Raw genomic sequence first — 16073 nt, 5'->3', positions numbered from 1 at the left:
TGCTTAATGATTAAAGGGTAGTTAGTAGCTCTATGGGCCAACATTGTAATCCAGAAGGTTTGCCTTCTTGTCATCGTCGTGTGCGAGCAATCTTTGCTGCAATGTAAGGCATTTGCTATCGAAGCAGCCCCTGCTGGATCGTCAAAGATTTGTTAAACAATAGTTAAAGGGATGGTTCGCCCCAAAAATTTTATTTCAAAAATAGATAGGCAATATATTGCCTTTTTTTTCCCCAAGTCCCTATGTAAAATTTTGAGCAATTCAAGCTCAAAATTTGCACAAGCAAGCACATGGGCGCATCCATTTTGTGAAATGGATGGCGGGCTGTGCTGGCTTTTGCGGCACTAATGAAGGAAAAGCCAGCCAGCTGTAGTAAACAAAAGCTACCACTGGGTGGCTTTTCCTTCATTGGTGCCGGGACTCAGAGGACACGGACCGGAGACTACAGGCAGAAAAGCTGCAGCTGCATCTTGGTAAGTGCTATATATTTTTTAAAAAAATAAGCACTAGCTGCGTTTTTTTTTCTAAGTTTTCTGGGCTGGAGGAGCCCGGAAAACTTAGAAATAAAACCGCAGCTTTAAAAACGTATTTATGTTTGCGGTAGCTTTTGAAGCGACCGCAAACATAAATACAACGTTATTGTGTTTGAAAACGCTGCGGTTTTCTTTCTGAGTTTCTCGGGCTCCTCCGAGCCGGAGGAGCCTGAGAAACTTGGAAAGAAAAACCGCAGCGTTTTCAAACACAACCGCGCAACCCACAGGGAGCCCGAGAGCCCCAAATGGGAAAGCAGATTTAGGCTGAAACACTGCAGCATTTTCCATTTGGGGCTGTCGTGGGGGGGGGGGCAGGCGGCCCCCGTGGGGACAACACGGTTGTGGTTGTGTTTGAAAACGCTGCGGTTTTCTTTCTGAGTTTCTCGGGCTCCTCCGAACCGGAGGAGCCTGAGAAACTTAGAAAGAAAAACCGCAGCGTTTTCAAACACAATAACGTTGTATTTATGTTTGCGGTCGCTTCAAAAGCAACCGCAAACATAAATACAACGTTTTTAAAGCTACGGTTTTAGTTCTAAGTTTTCCGGGCTCCTCCAGGCTGGAAAACCTGGGAAAAAAAACGCAGCTAGTGTTTATTTTTATTAAAAAAATAGCACTTACCGAGATACAGCTGCAGCTTTTCTGCCTGTAGTCTCCGGTCCCCGTCCTCCGCATACAGCACCAATGAAGGAAAAGCCACCCAGTGGTAGCTTTTGTTTACTACAGCTGGCTGGCTTTTCCTTCATTAGTGCCGCAAAAGCCAAAGCGAGCACAGCGGCGGGCATCCATTTCACAAAATGGATGCCCCCATGTGCTTTCTTTGAGCTTGATTTGCTCAAAATTTTACATAGGGACTTGGAAAAAAAAATTGACAATCAATTTTTTTTTTTTATTGCCTATCTATTTTAGAAATACAAAAATTTGGGCGAACATCCCTTTAATTCTACTAGGTTTCTTCTTCAGCTTAGTGTCCTGCTCTTGGGCCACGATCTCTCATGCCAGGCACCTACATGCACATTTTCCTCTCGTTCACATCTGTTCAGAGATCTCTGTTGGGAATGGGGAAGTGGCCCTGGGGGATCCTCTGTATGATGTATAGAGCGGGTGGTCTCCCATGCATCACAGGCACCTTATCACACACTTCCTGTTCTGAAGAATGGGATTTCGTCACAGCACAAATTGGTTTATAATGAGGATCTTTTTCTAATTTGGCACAGAAAGGATTTGGGTGCAGGCTCACCATGCCTCTTCGATCCTCCAGTTGCCAAGATGTCTGAAATTATACCACATGTGGGATATAAGGTCCCCTCTACTGTAAGTTCACTGGATGAGCACCCTCACCTGGGATCCCTCTCCTGTGTGTGTGTGTGTGTGTGTGTGTGTGTGTGTGTGTGTGCTCAAAATTAAGTAGTATAGTGTAAGGGTGCAGAAGTAAGAGATTGATACACGGGTGGTATATTTTTGGTCAAAGACATTTATTGAAAAATGAGAGAAAACCCTATCCGGCCCCATTACTAAGCTGAGAGGGGTTTCCCTGCCTCAAACAATACTAAGGTTGTTGTCAGAATGTCCACCAAAAACAAATAGTCCACCGTCGTGTGTCCAAAACCTATTTCCTTCCCTTACACTTTATCGGAAACTAAGTGGGTGCTCTTCTTGGTTCAGAAGAGTAATTTGAACCCCAGGCTAGCACTTTCTCTTCTCGCCACATTCAGTTCACCTGGTATACTCCCCTGCCTGGTACTGAGACTATGATGATTAACTGGAGACCTTGATCGTCTTCATGGTTGTGAGTCCCAGACTCGTACTTCCTTTTCATCCACTCCTCCTGGTGTACTCCCCTGCCTGGTACTGAGACAGATGATTGGCTCGGATACTTTCACAACTTCTTATATTCTTACGGTTGGGGTCCCAAACCTGTGACTTTAGTTTCCCTCCTGGTTCCAAGTTTCTCCACCATATCCTTGTGCCCATTTCACCTCCCCTTGCACTCGCTTACCTGTCTCTGATTTGCGATGCTCTCAGGGCTTTGTTGATGCTTCTGGCAGGCCTCAGTAGTTCCTCGACTATCACCGGTCCCCTACTGCTTGTGGTGGCTCCGCAAGGGACATTTCCTTCCGTCGATTGTGCATCCTGCTCTGTACATTCGCTTTCCCAACGGGGGACCAAGAGCTGCTACGTATTCCTTCCTGGAGCGGTCCCTCGACACATGACACTACTTGTGGCGGCGTGCTCTCTTCGTGGCGTCCCGGTCTGCCTTCTTTCCAGTGCTTCTTCTCTGGATGCCTGGTTCCTCCAGGGAGGGCTCTACACTAGTTTGAGTCCCTCATCAGTTTGTATACACTGGTCAAGTACATATTGACTGGACTGCTCACTTTTGTCCTGTGTGGTACTCAATAGTTCGCCGCACCTCCTCCTTGCCCCAGTACTGAATGAATCTTTTCTCCCAATAACTAACAGTCCATTCTCGTGGTAATAGGAAGGGGAATTTTATTTGGGTTGTCCTGACTCTTCCTCCTCCCAATACATCCCATACTGGAAGTATAAGAAAAATACATGGGCACAGTAGTGATGATGGTGGTGGTGGTGGTGGTGGGCTTGGTTAAGGATACCATATTAACCCCAGGTCGTCACTAATCCCAGAGGGGCTTCCCTCCCCATGAGATGCACATGCTGAGTACCACCCCCGGGGGACTATCCGATGGCGTCCTCACCTGCTTGGCCTCATGGGAAGGGGCTTTCTAATTCAAACATCTTCCTCTGACATGCACAAAAGAAAAGCTCCCACAGCAGAAATTGGTATGTATTAACTCGTTTTTAATCCAGGTTGGGAGGGGGAGGAGGCGCTGCCTTTGTCCATCTGTTATTAAATGAAACCAATGAGTTTAGTAATGTTCACCATCATTTATTTTCCAGGAGACATTCCAGTTTGTGGCATGCACTATAAATATGTTTATTACTTAGGAGCTTATATTCTGACCACTAATTAAAAATGTATCTTTAAAAGGGCCTTTGTGTAATTAGCATACATGCCATTCCAACAGCATTCAACAAATTTGTTTTTATTTTTTAGGTCGTCATTGGTGGTAGGAACAAATATTTGATTAATGGTGTCAATGCAAACAATACACGTGTGCAAGATCTCTTCTGTTCAGTTGGACTCAATGTGAATAATCCTCATTTTCTTATTATGCAGGTCAGTAAGATCGTTGCTTATTACAAATGCAGATACTTGGCATGTTTTCATCTAAGCGGCCATATATGTTTGCATGGTAAAACGCACCATTGTGCTAGTCTTTGAATAAACTGCCTTTGCCTGGATTGCCTCTTATCTTGCTGACTTTTACTTAGTTTTACTTATCGGTCACTTGGAAAGCTGGTGCAACCTCTTCCCTTTCAATCCCTGGAAGAGCATCTTAAGGTTCCATTCTACTTTTTGGACTTCTCATGAGGACTTCTTCACATTCCCGTTCTGCCCCCTCTCCCTGTCCCAGAGTTAACGTCCAACATCTTCAACTGATCCGCAATGATAGGTCACTGGATGGCACTAAGATGCTTGTGCCTCAAATCTTCTAAAACTGAGGTGATCTCCCTTTCTGCTTCTTACACCTCACTATCCTCCCCTCTCCTCTATCCCTCTCCGCACATATCTCCAATTCTACCAAGGCTCACAAACTAGTGGTTGCCTGGCAGTGATCTGAAATGGCAAAAGTGTATGACCTCTACTGCAATGGCTGGCCGGTTTAACCTCCTGCACATTGAAAGATACACCACATCTCACTTTTCACTGAGACTCATCTTTATAGTTCCTAGGAAACTGGACTACTGTGCCAGCCTCCTCCCAGGACTTCCTTTGTTCTGGTTCCCTGCTTACAAGGTACTTAACTTTGCCACCTCTTTAACCTCCCTTGAATCCCCCACTCTCCGAACCTCCTCCCCTCACCACCTTCCTGCATCACCTGAATGGCTGTTTCAATGTACAATTGTTCTCTTCAATTACTTCTGCTTTTGTATCCATCTACGGCCTGACCCCATAACTGACTCCCTCTCTGCTACACTCATCCTCGAACTTAAATTTGAAGCTCTCCCTAGCCTCCCTGTTGTCAGTCCTCCATGTGTTTCCTCCCCCCTTTCACACTCACCTTCCGTTGGAATCACATAACCCCCTGAAATCAGCTTTATCTCAACCGTACCTGGTTTCAAGATAGTCGTTCTATTGAAAGAAATTGAGTCCTTCAATGGCAGCATTTCACACATGACCATCCCTGACTTTTCTCAATAACTTGTTTATATATTAAATTGTGTAATTTCTATGAATATCTGTGTCAATTTCTGCTTCTTTTATGTCCCTTATGTGCCACACCCCACTCATTACCTTTTTTGTCATTCAGTGCACCACTTAGTCCATATGCACTTATACAGTGCTTCTGGTCACAGCTATTTCCTGTTTTCAGATGAATGCAAGTACATAAATGTTGTATTAGCTGGCACTTTTTAGTGTTTTTCTGGAGATCCACAATGTGAAGCAATCTAACATATGCCTGCCCAAAGCAACTTTGCATAGATTGGTTCCAAATTCTTTTTGCAAATAAAGGGCACTGAGAGAAGTAATGTTATATCAAATTTCAGTATTCATGCAAAAGCAAAACCACAAGACCGTTCGATGTAAAAAAATAAAAATACAAAAGTACAGCATGTGATGAAGGAGATTATGCCAATGTGATCAATGACTAGGCCAATGCGAAAAGGCAGTGCAAGTGTTTTTATTTTGAGAATTTTACAGGGTGGCCAAAATATCAAACTGTGAACTATCAATCTTAAAAAAATAAAATTAAAAAATAAAAATCAACTGAATGGGTCTTTGTGTGGCCTAAGGACCCTCCGGACTCAGCCCACATGTCATCACAGTTCTGTGCTTAAAGGGTTTCCTGCACTTTGTTCCTCTTCTACTCAGGAGTAGAGGGCGTGGGAGGGATTGTCTGCTTAGTCTTTTTTATTTTTTTCCAAACCTCCTCTGGTAAGGGGGTTTGAGAAGCCAGCCTGAACTCTTAACAGTAAGGTGGCAGAGCAGTTAAGCTTGGACTCGGGAGGCGGTCCGCTTAATTAACAGAAGAAAAGCCTTTTCAGGAACAGAGGTCCCCACTGGCAAGTACATTAAAAACTATCTATTAATACAGGCAAGCAGTAAAATCAACACACTATACTGTTAAGTAAAATCACTCTTAACATGCATATACCCCACAGTTTGGCGACAACAAAATTCGATACCTATCACTTTAGATTGCAACGCAGCTAATCATGGAAATATACTTAAATGGCTAAAGTTTGGAGGAAGGTAGGGGGTTAAGCGTAATTGCACAAACCTTAAGATGGCTACTAGACCTCCACACATAACAATGCTGAGGAATCCATCACTACCTTTTTTAGAATGTTTCATGCAGGTGTTTGTTAAGCAGTTTCTGTAAAATGTCAGTGGAAAGGGCTCAGTTCATTCTCCAGCTATGGAATGGGGTTAAACTAGCAGTCCCAAAACCTTAGATGACTGAAGGGAGGACTACTGACCTATTCTTGAATGCGTTTGTTAGCAGAGCTTCACTTTTCAGCAGGACTGTTCCCATTTTGAGAGACACAGCAACAGATTGGCACGGTCACAGCAGAGGTCTGAGTGTGCCAGCAAAGTTTCAAATGACGAAGCACAATGGGGTCTGTGCACCTATACAGCCAAGTTCCTTGCAGGTGCAGGCCAACCGTTGACTTGGTGCCGACATTGAGAAAGTGATAGATGCAGTGCAGGTCGTGTCACCAGTCCATAGAGGGAAGGCCACCTGTTCATATCTTCCCAGTCGATTTGGAGACCGAGGTCTAAAATGTGGTAGACTTGACCAAGTAACGGAGGACTGCACAGGAGCTTTCCACCAGTGGCTCTATGGAGGTTCTCTGTAATATTTGAACACTTGGAGCCTGTTCAGTGAGGGACAGCCTGCCCGGCAACTGGACATACTCTGGCTGAGGTGTGGATTGGTACCAGTCCGTCTCGATACTACATTTCTCCAGCATGGGGTCTGGCATGGATTCACATGCTCATGAATATTCCCCGTCGTCAGGCTGGGAATCCTCGGTAAAGAAAAAACCAGTATCAGTTTCGTTTCTGATCTGTCTTTCGTAGTAATAACCAATCACTGGTCTCTGCCTCATACTGACCACAGCCAATGACTGCCCTCTACCTAAGCACCGCCTCTGGCAGCCATCTTCAGATTTTTACCGCACGTTCATGTGTTGGGATCCTCGTGCTATTGCTCTCGAGCGTTAGTGCTATTTTTTCACGTTTTTTCTCAAAAACTTCGTTTTTTCGGTCAAAAGAGCCTCAAGCTCCACCGACTCTCCATCCGATCAACGGGGACCCGTGTCGGATTCGTCTGCGCACCTCAAGGGTGAAGATTTCGTCGAGCTACGCTTTTGGAGGACTCCAGAAGCTTCTCAGGCCCGGACATGGCCCAGGAGAAGGGAAGCTCGACGCCCGGAAAGCTGTTCAGGATCTGCCCTGGATGCCAGCTGCAGAACGTCTTTAAGGAGGACGAACACTCCTTTTGTCTCTACTGCTTACATGAGGACAAGACGCACGTGGAGAAGGACTGTGCGTTTTGCGGCAATATGTCGGAGCGGATCATGAAGGACCGCCATCAACGTCTCGCCAACTGGCTGGAAGGGAAGAGCCCGTCAGGTGAGAAGAAGAGGAAGAAATCCGAGCGGTCTTCTAAGACCTTTGAGGACGCCCCGGCGACGGGGTCCAACACAAGGCCAAGCACCGCGAGTCCGCAGGCACCGGGAGCGCCGAACGGTCGGGCTCTACGGGCGCCAGGCAGGGCGCACCCTCCCCGGCACCATCAGCCACGAGCCAACGCTCTGGGTCGGGTAAGAGGAAAGGCGAGCACCCGGCGTAGCTCCTGGAGAGGCCCCGGTTGAGCTCGAAGGCCCCATCAGAGGGGGAGCGAGGCAGTGTTCCCCCCCCCCCCCTCAAGGATAAGGCGGTGAGCGCACCTAAGGTGGTGAAGGCCTTAATCCATCCGGCCAAGCCCTCTATCGATACTGTCGCGGCGGCCCTGGCTCAGCCTGTGGAGGCTACACCAGTGGTGGCGACCTCGGGGCTCAGTCTCCCTGCCACCTCGGAGGGAGTCCTCTTTTGTGCCCATCGATAGGACCCCTGTGAAATCCCCAGCGGGGAAGAAAAAGGGGGGGCAGGGCGTCGTCGTAGATTCGGCCTCAACCTCGGAGGAAGAGCTGATCGAGGTCTTAAGCCACGGCCTTGGCGTGGAAGAAGACCGGCCCGTCGGGATGGATCCCGACGCAGGTGCCGACGGGGCCCCTGATCGCCCATCGGATTCCCCTCTGCCAGCGCCGCAAGACAACTCGGCGGCCATTTTGTTGGCTATACAGTCCTTATGCTCAGAGATAAGGACGAGACTACCGTTGCCGACGGAGGAACCTCTCCTGTCGGGGGATCCTGAACCGGGACCTTCTGGTGTTCCCCCGCCCAAGAAAAGAAGGATTCACCCTCCACCTCCTTTTCAGCCGTCGCGCCCCGTCCAGCCCTCCTCCCCGTCCACCCGAGGGGATGATACGGGGACTGACACGGCAGCGACGGGTACGGACGACGAGGTATACGACGAGGATCTACCGTCACCTCCCACCAGGGCTTCTCCGCCCGACGAGATTGGATCGTTCCACTCCATGATCGCCAGGGCATCCGAGCTTTTCCAACTCTGCCCTGAGGAGAAGAAAAAGGAAGGATTCCTTTATCAACGGCGCGAGGCCAAGAGGAAGACGGTCCTCGCGGTGCCTCTACTGGAAGACATTTGGGATGAGGGCCTCGCCCTCCTCAAGAACCCTTCCACGACGCCAGCTAGAAGAGACCGGTACGAGAAGAAGTACCGGGTCCCGGACGCGGCCCCCCTGTGCCTCCGGGCGCAGCCTACCCCGGACTCCGTCGTCTCCGCGGCGGCCAGGAAGAAAGCGGGGGGGGGGGTGCGGCCTCCACATCGACTTCCCCACGGGACGGCGAGGGAAAGAAATTGGACGCTATGGGACGCAGGGTCATCTCGTCTGCAGCGACGACGATTAAAGCGGCCAACGCCTTGGCTATCGTGGCCCGCTACGACAGGGAGCTATGGTACAAACTGGCTCCCCTGCTGGACTTCCTACCGGACGACAAGAGGGCGGATGCCCTGGAGATCCTACAGGAAGGTGAGGTGGCGTCGGACCACGCCATCACTATTGCGACGGACATCGCCGACACTGGGTTTTGCCAGTTGGGCAACGGCGTGTGCCTTAGGCGGCGTGGATGGCTCAAGGCTACGGACTTCCGTCAAGACGTACAGACCAGAGTCCTGGACATGCCGTTCGATGGGAACAACCTGTTTGGGAAAACAGTGGACGATTCCCTTCAGGCCATTAAAGCGGACACTGAGACGGCCCGGGCCCTTGGGGTTCTGCAGCAACGACGGACGCCCTTTCGGAGCAGCGGAGGCAAGGGCGCCTCCAAAGGTTCCGGCGGCGGTTTCTCCACCTACCGTCAAGCGGCCCGCTCGTCGTCTCAGGAGGCCTACAGAGGACGAGGCAAGTCTGGCGGACCCCGCCGTCGTCGCCAAGGAGGTCAAGGCGGCAAAGCCTCGTCGAAACAGGATTGAACCGGCCGTGGGGTCGGGCCCCCACCGAAGCACCCCGGTGGGAGGCCGGCTGGCGAGCTTCGTCAGCGTGTGGGAGTCCATCTCCACCGACCGTTGGGTGCTGGACGCCTTAGCCCGGGGCCACGCGCTCGAGTTTCAAAGAAGGTGACCCCGCGTCCCCCCCGTGGCCAGGAAAGAGCTTCACGTCCCTCAGCTTCTCCTGGAGGTAAAGGCGATGCTCAGGAAGGGCGCCATCGAACTCGTCCCAAAGAGGCTTCGGGGCTCCGGAGTTTACTCGAGATACTTCCTCGTGAAGAAGAAGACGGGAGGATGGCGCCCCATCCTAGACCTGCGACGTCTGAACAAGTTCATCAAGGCGCAGAAGTTCCGGATGGTCACCCTCCAGCACGTCCTGGGGCAGCTGGAGGAAGGAGACTTCCTGTCGTCGTTGGATTTGGAGGATGCCTACTTCCATATTCCCATCCTAAAGGGGCACCGAAAATTCCTCAGGTTTGTGGTCCAAGGGCGTCACTACCAGTTCAAAGCCCTCCCCTTCGGACTACGGTCGGCACCCAGGGTATTCACCAAGTGCCTTGCACCGGTGGTGGCGCAGCTGCGCCGCGAGGGGATCCACGTCTACCCCTACCTGGACGACTGGCTCATCCGAGCCAAGACGAGGGAGCTCGCCGTGGAGCACACGGCAAGGACCGTCCAACTTCTCACGGACCTGGGATTCTCCGTGAACTATGCCAAGTCCCACCTGGTACCCGCGCAAAACGCACTGTTTCTGGGAGCGAAGCTCGACACAGTGTCCCTTCTGGCCTCCCCGTCGGAGGAAAGGACCAGGTCCATCCTGGGCAAGGTACAGCGGATGTTGGTTTCCGACGCGGCCAAGGTGAGGTCCATCAAGTCCCTCCTCGGAATGATGTCTTCTTGCATCTACCTCATTCCCATGTGCAGGCTCCGGATGCGCCCGTTGCAGGAGTTCCTGGACGCGCGCTGGATCCAAACGACGGGCGGCTTCGAGGAGAGGATCACACTCGACGAGAGTTTCCGCCGAGCGGTCCGGTGGTGAGGCAACCGCGCGCATCTGACGGCGGGCATGGACTTCCAGACCCCAGACCACCAGGAGACAGTGACCACGGATGCCTCCCTGGAAGGGTGGGGAGCGCACACCGAAAATCTGCACGCGAGAGGCCTTTGGCTCCCGACGGAGAAGTCCCTCCATATCAACGTCCTGGAGCTCCGTGCAGTGTTCTGGGCCCTCAGGTCCTTCCTTCCATCCCTCAAGGGCAAGGTGGTGAGGATCTTCACCGACAACACCACCACCATGTTTTACATCAGGAAACAGGGCGGAACCAGGTCCCCAGCGCTGTCCAAGGAGGCGCAGGACCTGTGGCATTGGGCCGTCGCCCAAAGGATGTTTCTGGTGCTGTTTCATCTGGCAGGGATAAAAAACACCATCGCCGACTCACTCAGCAGGGAGCTGCGCTCGTGCCACGAGTGGGAACTACGGCAGGATCTAGTGGATCGCCTCTTCCGACGGTGGGGCACACCCCAGATCGACCTGTTCGCGACGGCGACGAACTCCAAGTGCCGGAGGTTCGCCAGCAGGTTTCCCCAGGCGAGGAGCATGGGCGATGCTTTCTCGTTCCCCTGGGAGGGCCTGTTCCTCTATGCGTTCCCTCCTTTGCCACTGCTAATCCGGCTCGTCAACCAGCTCAAGAGGTCACGGTGCAGGATGATCCTCGTCGCACCTGCGTGGCCGAGGCAGATATGGTTCCCGGACCTTCTGGACTTGTCAGCGTCCCCGCCAATCAAGCTGCCGGTGGACGCGGATCTACTCTCCAGGGAAGGAGGCGCCATCCTCCACCACGACCCGAAATCGCTGAACTTGCAGGCCTGGCTCCTGCAGCGCTAGAGTTTGGAGGATACGACATACCGGCCGACTGCAGAGAGGTTCTTGCAAAGGCCAGGGCGTCCTCGACTCTTAAATGCTACGGACACAAATGGAAGAGGTTCTCTGTCTGGTGCCACGCACAGAAGATTAACCCTCTACGGATTACGGCTCCCCAGGTACTGCCGTACCTGCTGACGCTGGCCAAGGCTGGACTGGCGCACGCGTCCATCAAGATTCATCTTGCTGCGATCTCCCGATACACCAGAACCACGGGTCGGACGTCCTTGTGGTCTCATCGTCTGGTGAAAGAGTTCATGAAGGGACTGTTCAGATCGTTCCCGCCAGTGAAGGCCCCGGCGTGGGAGCTCAACGTGGTGCTGACCAAGCTCATGGGACCTCCGTTCGAGCCTCTGCACTCGGCCCCGGCCCCGTTGAAGTTTCTGTCGTGGAAAACAGCGTTTCTTGTGGCCATCACCTCCGCACGACGGGTGGGAGAGATCCAGGCCCTTTCCTGCAAGGCCCCGTACTTGACTTTTCACGACACGAGGGTAGTGCTCAGGACGCACCCCTCCTTCATGCCCAAGGTACCGTCGGACTTCCATCTCAACGAACCCTTGGTGTTGCCTGTGTTCTTCCCGTCGCCTTCGTCGCCGGCTGAGAGGACTTTGCACTCGCTGGATGTGGCTAGAGCGCTGAAGTTCTACCGCACGAAGTGTTTTCGGAAGACGTCACAACTCTTTGTGAACTTTGGACCTGTCAATCAGGGGAAGGCTCTCTCGAAGGCTTCCATTTCCAGATGGCTCTCCGGCTGTATCATGTACTGTCATCGGTTGGCAAACCGACCGCTGCCTGGCCGTCCGAGAGCCCATTCCACCAGAGCGATTGCAGCTACCACGGCGTTCCTTTCTGGTGTGCCCCTGCTGGACATATGCAGGGCTGCTACGTGGAGGTCGACGCACACCTTCACGAAATTCTACTGCGTCGATCGGGATTCCAGGGAGGAGTCCAGGGTCGGCCAAGCAGTGCTGCGCAACCTGTTCGCCTGAGGTGAGCCTGGTGAGGAGGTAAGATGCTTAATGTTGAGTTTGATATACTGCTTAATGTTGAGCCTTTGCCACCTCCCGTGGTTGTGCATGCGTGTACTGCTATGTATTCTTTATTCATGAGCATGTGAATCCATGCCAGACCCCATGCTGGAGAAGGAACAAGTTACTTACCTGTAACTGTTGTTCTCCAGCATGGGTCTGGCATGGATTCACATGCGAACCCTCCCGCCTACCCCTCTGCGGCTCTTCACTTGGTCATACTGCCACTTCACGTGCTTCCAAATCTGAAGATGGCTGCCAGAGGCGGTGCTTAGGTAGAGGGCAGTCATTGGCTGTGGTCAGTATGACGCAGAGACCAGTGATTGGTTATTACTACGAAAGACAGATCAGAAACGAAACTGATACTGGTTTTTTCTTTACCGAGGATTCCCAGCCTGACGACGGGGAATATTCATGAGCATGTGAATCCATGCCAGACCCATGCTGGAGAACAACAGTTACAGGTAAGTAACTTGTTCCTTCAGGCAGTCCCCACATGCACAAAGCAACTGGCAGAGTCCAGAGCTGGAATAAAGCAAATGTGTGCCCTTAGGTGGCAACTTCTGACCTGAAAATGAAGGAAGATGGCCAACGGCTGTGGCACAAAGTGCAGGGCTTGTATCGCAAGGAACCGCCATTTTGAGTATATGCTACTCAAGTTATTGCAGTACAAAGTGCATATCCCTGCCTCCACACAGAGAAAGATGAACTATTCATTGCCAGCAGCCTGCTCAGTACTGAGAAACAAGAAGGTGCCTCACCATCTAGTTCCCGCAGATCTCTCTCTCAGGTGGTCAGGGCACGGCCATCGCTTTTAGATCCAGACCCTGGGGGTGGATCAGTGCAGGAGTATCACCTGGGTGAGGTGTCTTGTGGGAGTGGGACACCGGATGGCGAGATGCGGTTTCCCCTCCCCTTGTAACACCAACCCCATCCTACCAGGTAGGATACATGGGAACTTTACACCCCCAACCCCAACACTTTCCCTTCTCCAACACTTTTGCACGGACAGCCCGCCTCTGGGAGAAAACCGACTCGCATCTGAGCAGTGTACCTAACATGTCCTGCTACTATGGCCAGTCGAGGTCAGGCAATTACTGACAATCCCTCACACCTGACTTCCATTAAACTTCGCCACACGAGGAGGAGGAGGAAGAGGAGCAGGAATAATAATAATCCCACCACAGGAAACGAAAATAAAAGATTGATCAGAACATTGTGTGAAGTGAATCGAAGTGGTCCTGCGGTGGTTCGAGCAAAACCCATCGCACATTTGAAAGTCTTCGATTTTGTGTAAGTGTGAACATTGTGGTAAAAAACGGGTCCAAACCTGAAGGGGGGAGACCATGATGAACATTGGAAGCGAGAGCTTATCCGTGTGAAAATCCTGATAGGAATGGAACATTGAGATTTGTTTGTTATGACAGACCATCAGCAGTAGGAGACTGTTATTGGAAAAGAGGCTTTGGCAGAAGGCCTGATGTCTATGCTTCGAATTGTATCTCGTGGCCGAGAAGCCTGCTTGTGTGCAAAGCTCAAACGTGTCGCCTTGCCCCTTGCTGAAAACATGGGGGAAGAGAAGCCAACTGCTCAACCGTCCTGACATATTTCTTGAACACTTCCTTTTGCGTACACCATTGCCCCACTCCCGTTTGCATTTAGAAGAAGGGATTGGCAATAGGCCCATCAGTATAGGCCCATTTATTTTTACACACTCGACTAGGACTGTTATTTGATGGTTGTAGCTTAATCCCATCCTTAGATTTAGGTTTAGATAGGCATTTAATCAACCCATTGAAGTACAATAAACCCCCTTGAACTGTGATCACGTGTGTCTGTCTTCACTGTTTGATACCATGCCTTCCTTACAAGTACACATAACAAAAGTAACTTGTATGTTAAAGAAGAATTACAGTCCATGTAGCACTGAACGTACAGTGGTTTGCGCGCAATGTAAAAATAAAATGGGGGGGGGGGGGGTGAAAAACCTAGGGAAACGCATTCCTTGCACTGGCCGCCTTAGGGACTTGCCATGTATTTTTAATCTTGGTGATCCCTTGACATCGTGCCCAAAAGAACGCAACTCCCTCCAGAGAAAAGATTACAAAAGCACAGGCTTTCCTATTTCATCAATAACTCGCCTGAGAGGTTTGCACTTTGAAAGGTCCACCGAAGGACTGAATGTTAATTCTTACCACCCTTTTGTCAAAAAAATAGAAATGTTTGAGTCAGCGATTTAATTGTGATTTTTCTACTCCCTTTCTCGTATTCCATGCTCTTTGCGAGTGGGAAGTGTTTTTTAAAGCAGTCTGTTCATGAATACCTTTTAATTTGCACATGAAATGAATCAGTCTAATAATTTGACTTCAGACACTGGTAGTTTCTGAAGGATTGCAAGGACGTCAAGTTGGTTTATATTTTTAAAGTATTTATTAAAAACCGTTTTCTGTGTGTTCAACAGTCACAATAAAACTGCATCCTCAATGATGTGACTTATTCAACAATGATCTGAACCTTTTAAAACACCATTCATCATGCATTTAGCTTTTAGAAATTTCAAGTAACCATTTGCAATAGTACTGCTAATTACTAGAATTTTAAAATATTTCTGCGTGTTTTATATTTAATTTGCTAAAGGGTGCAGAATAAATAGTCTGTGCTGTGTTGCTAAATGCTTGTAATTCAACTGACCTGTGGCTTAGACAAACCACTACTTCAAAAAGTCTTTCATAACAATGTTCATATATCATTCAACTGACCGGTTGAATAATGTCTATATAAAAAAATAAAAAAAAACTTCATTCTCCGTGCTTTTTCAGTTTTACTGAGTAGTCCAATATGCAAAGCACTCTGTTCCTTGCTGCACTCATTTGGTGTACAAGATTTTAAAGTAAAAACTGCAGAACGCTCTCTGTGCTTCTTTGGACTCATTTAGTTTACAGGATAACCAAATAAAAATTTGAATGCTTCTTTGTCTCTTTGAAAATTGTAAAATATTAGTTAGCATGTTGGTGCTCTAAACAATGGGTCATACCATTGTAGATGACATCCGATCGCTGGCTTGCTGGTATTCTGCTCCCTCCTCTCATTGTTGGTTGGCTGGAATTCCGCTCTCGGCTTCTATTATCTGCACAATGTGTCGTCTGCCAAAATGGCACCAAGTGTTTTCTGAGCTTTCCTAAACCAGATTTCATGGCAATTTTATATACTGTTCAAGTGGTAATTTAGATGTTCAAGCTGCTGCATTGTGTTAAAATGCATTCGTGAACCAGACATCGCTGTATTCTGGTGTCTGGTGTAGGCTGTTGCTTTCTGTCACAGCCTATGTTAAGGAACTCGTCCTCATTTGTCTTATGCAATGCAAAATCTCCCTGTAGCTAAGTGGACTTATTCCTGTTCAACTTGGGTTTACTATTTCTGACCTTGTTCTAATTGCTTCTGAGCTTAGAGAAGGGAATATTCTAAGAGATTTTCCCAACTTCAAATATACATCTTATGTAAAATGATCATAGCTAAATCCTGAATTCAATATGTCTCTACCTAATCTATTCAATATGAACTCTCCTTTTAAGTGCTATAGTGAAGTTATACGTGTTTGCAGTGAATGCCTAAAGCTCCATGATTGTGCTTCTCAACGCTATAGTGCACAGTATATTAACTGTACTTTCAAAATGAGCCTTGCAAGTCCATTCATGTGAAATGCATATGAGATGACTCATAATATAGGGGTTTCAAGACGTATTTTAACTGCAAAATTAGACTTATTCATGTCAGTTGACCAAAGCACCCTTGTCGAAATGAGGGAAGTGGGTGAGGGGGCAAAAGGGCCACACATCATAAATACGGAGATCTCCTTTGACATCAATGTAGAAAAGTTGCAAAAAGAAAAACCTTT

General features: G+C 49.4%; 1 protein-coding gene across 1 annotated transcript in view; it reads left to right on the top strand.

The window, feature by feature from the left end:
- SMC2 (structural maintenance of chromosomes 2) overlaps positions 1-16073 on the top strand; it is a 938385-nt gene that overhangs the window by 92771 nt on the left and 829541 nt on the right. Inside the window, exon 4 of the mRNA XM_069630781.1 lies at positions 3604-3726. Within this exon, the coding sequence (XP_069486882.1) occupies positions 3604-3726 (123 nt within the window). The remainder of the gene's footprint in view (positions 1-3603; positions 3727-16073) is intronic.

Source organism: Ambystoma mexicanum, chromosome 6q (genome assembly GCF_040938575.1).
Source record: "Ambystoma mexicanum isolate Mex_15411 chromosome 6q, UKY_AmexF1_1, whole genome shotgun sequence".
NCBI lineage: Eukaryota > Metazoa > Chordata > Amphibia > Caudata > Ambystomatidae > Ambystoma > Ambystoma mexicanum.
Note: the sequence above shows the minus strand (reverse complement) of the source record. Positions and strands in the feature narration are given on the sequence as shown.